The 9630-nt window shown below is 44.6% G+C and overlaps 1 protein-coding gene across 12 annotated transcripts in view; it reads right to left on the bottom strand.

Moving 5' to 3' along the window:
- Window positions 1-257: 257 nt before the first annotated feature.
- Window positions 258-9630, bottom strand: part of MAP3K2 (mitogen-activated protein kinase kinase kinase 2) — an 84769-nt gene continuing 75396 nt past the window's right edge. For 11 of the 12 annotated variants that reach the window (XM_036253983.1, XM_036253982.1, XM_036253978.1 and 8 more), the window contains 3 exons: window positions 6177-6306; window positions 1178-1355; window positions 259-530 (listed from right to left, as the gene is read on the bottom strand). In XM_036253983.1, coding sequence (XP_036109876.1) covers window positions 305-530; window positions 1178-1355; window positions 6177-6306 — 534 coding nt within the window. In that variant the 3' untranslated portion in view covers window positions 259-304. Of the gene's footprint in view, window positions 531-1177; window positions 1356-6176; window positions 6307-9630 lie in introns of all 12 variants that reach the window. The other variant, XM_036253989.1, reaches the window with a different exon arrangement.

Below are 9630 nucleotides of genomic sequence, written 5' to 3'. Positions count from 1 at the left end.
CGGCAGGGGCCCAGCCCGGCTAGTGGCAGTGCACGGACACGTGCCGCAGGAGCTCGTGGGCAGGGGACCAGCCTGGCTAGTGGCAGTGCACGGACACGTGCCACGGGAGCTCGTGGGCGGGGGCCCAGCCTGGCTAGTGGCAGTGCACGGACACGTGCCGCAGGAGCTCGTGGGCAGGGGACCAGCCTGGCTAGTGGCAGTGCACGGACACGTGCCGCAGGAGCTCGTGGGCAGGGGCCCAGCCCGGCTAGTGGCAGTGCACGGACACGTGCCACGGGAGCTCGTGGGCGGGGGCCCAGCCTGGCTAGTGGCAGTGCACAAACATGTGCCGCAGGAGCTCATCGGCCGCGGGCCTGAGCTTAGCCTCCGTAAAGATGCGCTTGAGGAAATCGCGGGTGTAGTCAGAGACATGGGGCGGCAGCTTTGGGTTCGTGGGCTGCGTGGCAATCTTAAAGATGGCAGCCATGGCCTCATACTCCGCCCACGGGGGCTTTTCCGTCAGCATCTCCACCACCGTGCAGCCCACGCTCCTGGAACACAAACAACATCAGCATGAATGAAAGTCGGCTGCACACTGTGACAGAGTGAGGTCCATGTACACTCAAGTGTGACTTGACTTCAAATTAGTTTCTTAAAAGATTGTAACTATGTATCATGTAATTTAAACATGAAAATAAAGCACAATTTAAGGACTGACTCAAATAGTTAAGCAAAAAGCATTACTCATTTTATAACTTTTGCTTTATATAATTACATAACCTAACATTAAATACCATTTTTGTCTTTATCTTACAAATATTAAAAATTCCTTGTCTGCCTTTAGGGCACCCAAAATGAGTATCCATTCAACACTTTTCTGAGGGGAAGTAGAAAATGGCCATTGTATGTTCTAGCTTAAAATTATTAAGCCATTAAAGAATAACTGAATGATAAGAGACTAACAGTAAAAATTAATTACTTTTAAAGTTCTTCAGGGAGATGAGAGAGATGAGAAACAGTTTTCTGATGCTGAAGTTGCTTAAGATATCAACCTTCCTAAAGAACGAAGCACGGGTTCAAGAACTCTATTTATAAATGTCAGTGATTAGGTCTCAAAGGGGCATGATTGAAACAGAGGTCAGCACAACCCTGACAGCTGGCTCACGGGCTCCATCCCAGCCAGCCAGGCCGCACCTACCAGACGTCAGCCTTCCGGCCGTAGCCCTCCCCGCTGATCACCTCTGGGCTCATCCAGTATGGGGTGCCCGTGACCGACTTCATGCCTGTCCCTGACAGGCAGATGGTCTGAAGCCGTTTGCTGGCCCCGAAATCTCCGAGTTTGACGTTGCCTGTTGAATCCCGCAGAATATTCGCACCTAGAAGAAGACCACGCTCATTATTTCATCGCTGTTACGGGCAGTTCAGGACGGAATCTGAGTGCAGGCGAGATCGCACTCGGCCGCTCTTCAGCCTGTCTCTGGGTGCTCAGCACAAACACAGACTTAAAGCGAGGGGTCCCCCCACTGAGAGCCTGAGGCCAGGAGGATGAAGGGGGGCGGGGAGGTGGAGAAGCGGGGTGGGACAAGATGGGGCCTCGAAGCACAGCAGGCTCTGGGGCCTGTCACAGAGCACAGGCTCAGGGCTGAGCTTCTCCCCACGCAGGGATGACTTGGGGCACTCTCTACCAACACTTCTAGCACTTTTCCCTGCTGTAACTTAACTAAATATTGGGTTTTGCTTTATATTAATTTCACTTCCCAATTCCTATATATTTTAAATCTCTTCTAAGCAAGCTTTGAGTTTTCTGTTTGAAAATGTCATTTACTTTTGTAATACACTTAATTTGTTATAAACTGACTCTGATTGCCTGGCGAGATAATTTGTTGAATTCTCCACTATCAAGTGCGTCCTCTCCCAACTGTCCTCTGCAAGGGGCCCCCCATGTGCAGTCCACAGTGAGAGTCTGGGGTTGTGCCCCAGGCTGTGTAGATAAATAAATTACTGGGAATTATTCTGCACAGGAGATATCTCCTCTCCCCCATTTATTTATTTTGTACCAGTATGAACACATGAATATTTATTTTATACTTTGGGTTAAAACCACCGTGACTTTTTCTGCTCATACTGTTCCAGGTCTGGCCATTGAGATGCTTCCCCTCGGACCCTGCATCCTGGGCCACCCTCCGTCGCTGTGCTCTTGTCTGCTTCTGTCTGGGGATAGTTTCAGTACCTTCTTATTCTCAGGCACTGGCAGGTGCTCCAGGCCTCACCTGCAGATTCCCGCCCCAGGCCTAGGCTCAGCCGTCTGTCCAAGGGCCCCAGTTACTTTCCATGGTATCAGAAACCAAGATCCAGGTGCTAAGTTCATTTATTTTTTATTCTCTATTTTTCCCCTTTATCATTTTGAAGTATTTTTTTTTCTAGGATTATAAGTCTTGTTTCTGTCTTATATAAATTACTTCAAGTCTCACTTTTAGCTTTTTCTATAAACTACCTATTTTTAAATAATTCATTTTAACTTACCTAATTTTTAAACTTTACTTCATTATTTTTTAACATTTTATATTTACTTTAAGAGAGAGAGGATGGGTGAGGGAGAAAGAAAACATCGATGTGAAAGCAGAACATGGATTGGCTGCCTCCTACACACCCCCTACCAGGGAACAAGCCTACAACCTGGGCATGTGCTCTGACTAAAATCGAACCAACAATCCTTTGGTGCACAGGACGACGCCCAACCAACTGAATCACAGAGGCCAGGGCTACTACTTTTATTATTTTTAGGTCTCCTACAACCTCAACCATATTTTTTTAAAGGGGGTAGAAATGATGAAAGGTCTTTTAAATATTTTTTAATTGATTTTAGAGAAAGAGAAACATTAATCGGGTGCCTCCCATATGAATCGAACTCACAACCTGGGTATGTGCCCTGACCCAGAATCAAACCAGCGACCTATCAGTGCATAGGATGGCACTCAACCAACTGAGCCACACTGGCCAGGGCTTAGTCATCTTTTGTATTTTTTAAAATCCTTATTTTCTTTTTTTTTTTTCCCCAATGGCCTCTAAGAAGAGTCAATCGTGCAGAAGAGCTACATTCCAGATGGGAGAGTGCATATACGGCCACCCCTACCCCCACCCCGGGGTGAGCTTCCCTTGCCCTTTCGGTTCTCCCAGCACTCTCAGCCTAGTGGCTGATGGCTCTCCGCAGCCTCTCTGCAGGGCACAGGGTGCTCTCTGCAGCCACGAGCCCCAAGGAGACACATCCCAGGGACCCCGGAGAATAGCACTGCCTGCCCTGTCTCACGTCTCACTGCCGTCCCATAAAGAGGACTCTGCCAAGAAAAGCCACGCTCTCTAAAGTATGTAACCAGGGAAAGGAGAACAAACAAGCCAGGCTGTTCTGGCTACAAGCTGGGAAGGAACAGTCCCAGGCAGGTCACAGACAGGGAGAGCTATCTCTGGGGAGTAATCACCGATGCTGAACCAATGCCCATTCATACGAAGGACCATGTAGAAAATGTGTAATCAGGTTCCCAGTATCGTCTCCTAAGTTCTCAAACTTACTTTGAATACCTTAAAAGCAAACTAGTGAAGAGATTTTTCAAACATACACAAAAGCAGGTAGAATAGTATGTACCCATCCCCAGCCCCGACAGTCACCTGGAAATCTTCCCTGACCATGGTGCCAGCCACTCTTCCCCTTTCATTATTTGATCAATGACATCATGATCAATAGTTCAGTACATAGCTTTATAAGATAATATCTATTACACCTAATAGGATGGAAAATAACTCCTTATAATGTTAAATATATACTCAGTGGGGTTTTTTGTTTTTTAAAAATCACATGCAAATAAGTTCCATACACTGAGACTCAATCACACACCCTTTAAGTCTTTCCTGATCTCAAGTTCCCTCGCATCTAAGTCATTTGCCTACAGTTTCCTCCCATCCAGGTTCTGTGACTCCATCCCAAGGGGCTGTATTAACATGCTCGTCTCTCTGACACTTATGTTCTATGATTCTAAAATGTGGTAGCTGAATCTAGAAGCCTGATCAGGCTCAGATTACTCTTCTTCTTTTTTTTGCAAAACTACTTCATAGATATGATGATGTGTAAAGATAGGAAGCGTTTCATGCTCAGCTGTCTGTGTCGATGTCAACACCTGTGAACGTTCAATGCTGACACCTGCTACCTCATTAGTGGCTGTAAAATGGCACTCTCCCATCGTTCTTCATTGGTGAGTCAAAATACTAGTATGAAGATAAGTTTCCTTTCATCCACTATGTGATAAAAGAAAGGCAGAATAAAGGAATCCTGTTATGAAATAATGAGTTGATTCCTTAGCAACAATGACCAGTTAGTTTTTATCCTAAGTTTCATTATGAACTCATAGTTTAAACTTAAACGTCATCAACTGTCTTTCTTTTTCCCTCACAATTTAAAAATTTCTCATGTGCGAAATATACGGTGTGGCTCAGTGGTTGAGCGTGGACCCTGCACCAAGAGGTCACCGGTTCGATTCCCAGTCAGGGAACACGCCCAGGTTGTGGACCTGATCCCCAGTGGGGGGCATGCAGGAGGCAGCCAATTGATGTCCCCTCTCATTGATGTTTCTATCTCTCTCCCCCTCTCCCTCCCTGTCTCTCTAAAATCAATAAAGGGGGGGGGGTGTAAAAACTATGCCCAAGAAAACTATGATCACTCATCCTGCCATTTGGAAATAACCACTGTTAATCATATGAAAACTTTTCTTCTAGGTCATACTTTAATTTTACAAACTTGTGATCACATTGCATATCTAATTTTGTATCTTACTTTTCTCCTATCAATATATCTGCCCTATAATACTTTCAAGTCAGCTCGTCTCCAACTCCTCATTGGACCATCTGGCAAGGTCCTCGTGGGGTAGCTCCCCTTGGTTCCTTCACTGTGTCTCACTGCGAGTGTGAAGGAGAGACTGACTGGGAGTCAGATTGTTTCTAATAGAGTAATTCACATGGAATCATTCACAATCGAATTATTTCCCTACGTAGTTCTCAAAGCAGCCTTTATACTTAACAGCTGAGGTCTGCCTAGGCTGAGCAGATCCAGGACCGGAAGGCACCATCTCTCTTAGATCATGAGCCATGTCCTCATTCTCTGAGACTCACCAGTGAGCACCACTCTGGCACACACGAGCTGGCCCTGCACTCTGCACGGAACCTACTGTCACTGGACACTGTGAGGAATGTTCTCTTTGGCCTGGACATGGCCATGTTCAGGATGTGGCTCACCACAGGAAGGCAGTAAATACCCGGTCGCTCATAAGGGCCCTCAGAACACCAACAAAAAAATGTATTTTTTATTTATTATTTATGTGTGTGTATTTATTAATGTTACCGGTTGAGTGAATAGTCATCTTTTAATTTGGGGTCACAACCCAATTTTTGGAGACCCAAACTTGTTTTTATAGACCCAAGCCTCCAGTATGCCCTGCAGTGAGGAACTTTAGGCACCCCCAAATCCTGCACATCACCACTCCCTTTCGCCTCACTTCATGCATATACCTTACACACCTGGTCCCTGAAAACAAGCTGAGTTTTAAAAAGGAGGCTTAACTGAGTTGAAATTCACCAAAGCTCAGTCTTAGGCTCTCTCCTCCCCTCCTCTTCTCTCCCTAGGTAGTAACACCCATTCATCAAATATAATCTTAATGTAGAGTACATTGTCAGCAGAGCTACCTGAATGCTTTCTAGATACCAGACACTATTTTAAGCATATGATATGGATAACTACTGCAATCCTTACAAGAATCTAATGAGTTGGACATGATCACCACCCTCGGCAAGTACGAGGAACTGAGGCACAGAGGAACAACGGACACAGCCAGAACGTGAGGCAGCTGTGCGTGCAGAGCCCCTCACCTGTGCTGCTGAACACCTATGCTCTGTGCATGGACACGTGCTTTTGTCTTCACGATCACCTGGACTTGACAGATACTGGGAGCCCCCAGGGAGCTGCCCACTGTGGAGAACTGAACATCAGCACTGGCAGGAGCACTGGCTGAGTCCAGGAGAAAGCAGACTGTTGTCCTGTGGTGTTTTAAAGGCAGGTGTATCCATTTACATGTCAAACTTCTTAACCATACTGCTTGTCATTCACATTCACACACGTGCAAACTGCACTTAAAGATAAACACCTCATCCCTTACCTTTGATGTCTCTATGAACAATCATATTGCTGTGCAAATAGTGGACACCCTCCAGAATCTGACGGGTGTATTTCCTGGTCACATTTTCAGTCAGAGCTCCATATGCTTTTAATTGGTCCTTAATTGAACCCTGAAAGAAAACAACAGAAAACTATGACATGGTTGGAAATGAAAACCACTATGTTAAATCTTTAATTTTTAAAAGAATCCGCGTGTATCCCAGGAGGCTCAGCTGGAGAGCAGGAGATGCTCAGGAAGAGCAGTTGCACCTAACCTACACAGCTCTGCGTCCTCCGTCTAGAGCGGGAAGTATGGGGCGCAGCTACAGGAAGCCTCTGAAACAGCTCCTGACCCTCGTCTCTATGGCTATGTTGGTTCTAAATTGTCTCCTATTCCTCACGACTATGTTTTTAAAAATTCTCCAGAACTTTATATTGCTTTTTTGCCCAGAATATATTTTTGTTTTTCCTACTTGCTCTTCTACATATGTCCTACCTAACTATATTTTCTTCCTGTTTCACTGATATCTGGTCATTTACTTGTCAGGAGAAAGAAGGGCAGGGTCAGAAAGCCAGACCGCATGAGGCTTTTAGGGTTTTCCTTCACAGACTCGACATCCTACTTAGAACAGGAGAAATGAGTTACAGAGGCACCTCCCATTTCCTGGGTGTTCTGACGGCACGACAAGGCGCCACCTCTGAGAACACCGAGTCAGTCTGAGGCGAGACACAGACACCCGAATTTCACAGAAGTTCCCCTACTAATTCCAATGTGCAAATCTGATGAATAATAAACCACTTTATTTCTTAAATATGTTTTTATTGCCTTTTTAGAGAGAGAAAAGGAAGAGAGAGAGAAACACCAATTAGCTGCCCCCTGCATGCCCCCACTGGAAATTGAGCCCACAACCCCAGGCATGTACCCTCACCAGGAATTGAACCAGGACCTCTCAGTCCATAGAGCCACACCATATAGTATACAAAAATAGCTGGGCTGATAAACCACTTTAAAAGATGGAAATGAAATGCTTCCTGGGGGACAAATCTTTTCTTTTAAACAAAGAATATATTCAAATGTTTCTGCCTTTCCTTGAATTTTGGTAAACTATACTTTGTCAAATACAAGTAGATCCTTGGATTTTACAGGTGGAACTGTTTGTTGCTTCCACTATTCATGAGCAATCCCTGAGGGACAGAAAGATGATGTCTGCTAGCCTAAACTTGCAAACACTCATTAAAAGCCTCAGGCAGTGAGTGACCGCTGCCCGCTCACACCTACCATTCCCTATGGCTAGTTCCCTCAGGCCTCTACCCGCAGTGACTCACTGCACAGCCTGGCAAGAGCTGAGCCCTCCAAACAATAAGTCCCCAGTGCTCAGAGGCTGCGAGTGACGGACGGGAGGACCCTCTGACCCCAGGCAGCCGGGCCAGCACCGAGGGTCCTCCTGCCAATGTGCACCTTAGACATACTTTCTACAGTGCGAATCCGTGGAATGGGAGGGGAGCACTGTGCCAGCTAAACACTGTGTGTGTAAAAGGAACAGATAAATCAGCGGCTGGCCGGGTACTGAAAATAGAAGGAAGTTCCAATTCCAGTCTGAACTTCGCTCCAGATAAATGGAAGATGGAATGCTGTGCTGAGAAGCTGAGCTGCAGCACCACAGTTGGGCCACTGTGGAGGCCGGTGTACCGCATTCACTGAGAGGGATGCACAGCCTCATTAGCAGGACAGGTGGGGAAGTCTAGGAACATGTATGTCCCACCCATACATGCCATGGGCTTATTACGATTTGCACAATTCATTTAGATCGTCAACAAACTGTAACTAATTGGTAACGAGCTTTTCAAAAAAGATAGCTGCTTCTACAAAATCAAGTGTAGCTAATCAGAAACATGATCTAACACCTCTTCCTGAATAGCCCTGGTTTAGTCCTAAGACTGCTAACTAGATAAAGATTACCCATCTCCACTTGAGACATAAATCAGTTTTAACCAATTAACCATTTTAATTAATCTTATCTTCAACAATCTGGGTCCCTATTCATAATTTTCTCTTAATGTAAATACGTACTGCACAAACAGTAATGAAAACTGAAGGAAAAAAATCATAATCTCAATATATTTTAATTTTTCTTCATTTCTTCTGTCCTTGTCCAAAAACAGATATTTTTTAAATATCATAATCACTATTAAAAAGCATTTTATATTTTTCCCTCTCTTATGTAAGTACTTCCTCCAACTTTGCTAGTCTTTACAGTATTAATTTTTTTTTTCTTTATTGATTTTAGAGAGAGAGAAAGGGAGAGGGAAAGATAGAAACATCAATGAGAGAGAACATCGACTGGCCGCCTCCTGTGGGCTGGGGATCGAGCCCACAACCTGGGCATGTGCCCTGACCGGGAATTGAATTGGCGAGCTCTTGGTGCACAGGTCGGTTGGTGTTCAACCACTGAGCCACACCGGCCAGGCCACAATTTTAATTTTTAACATACATTCTCTTGGACAATGTCATCATAACTTATTTCCACCATGGGCAATGAATATCCTTTTTCTTTTCCAATCACAGATAATACTAAAATAAATAAAATAAATGTATGCAGCTTTTTCCTTCTTTTGGATTACTTCTGTAGAATAAATTTCTATGTGATTACCAGATCAAAAGGTTTCAATATTCTCATGGCCTGTAACACCAATTTGTTTTCCAAATGAGGACTTGAAAACAAATATTTTATATCACCAACAGAATATCTGAAAATAAAGCATAGCAATAATGAGTAGTAATGGCATCGCTACAGACAATAATTCATGACGACAGAAATGACGGAAGCTCACTGCTGCTCATGGAGACTGTGCGTGGTGAGTACCATCACACCAGATGCCAGGCCCGTTGTACACTCTACAGGCTCACCTGCAAGTCTGCACATGCTACGTAGAATTCTAACAAGCTATTTCCTTGAAGACTGTACAGCAAACCTCTTTTCTATCATATACTGCCTATTACGTCATGAGAACGCATGCATTTTCAAATGAGTAGATATACCGCCATCGTGAAAATCATCAGTATTAGAACATACCCTACATGTTATAAAAACAACAGAAGGAATGACAGAGATTGCCAGTCACATTCTGTAGCTCCTGACGGAATTCCTGACCGAGACAGTGACCACCCATCTGTGTAAAGACATTGCGGTGGCCAAAAGGAAGGGAGTGTGTGCATTGCTCCAGCTAAGTGCTACTTTCTGGTCTTCAGGAAAAAACAAAGCTTGACAATGGAAGAATCAGGGTGTGAAGCACCCTGAACTAGCTGTCAATCTCAGCATCACTAACGATGGAATAACCAAACACTATGTATCTCTTAAAGGGATGCAACATAAAATCCACAACATTGTCTGTGATGTATTCTAATAAAAATGTTGAATTTGAATCTAATTTACACTTTAGATCTAACTTGGAGT

Source organism: Molossus molossus, unplaced genomic scaffold (assembly GCF_014108415.1).
Source record: "Molossus molossus isolate mMolMol1 unplaced genomic scaffold, mMolMol1.p scaffold_m16_p_11, whole genome shotgun sequence".
In the NCBI taxonomy this organism is placed as follows: domain Eukaryota; kingdom Metazoa; phylum Chordata; class Mammalia; order Chiroptera; family Molossidae; genus Molossus; species Molossus molossus.
Note: the sequence above shows the minus strand (reverse complement) of the source record. Positions and strands in the feature narration are given on the sequence as shown.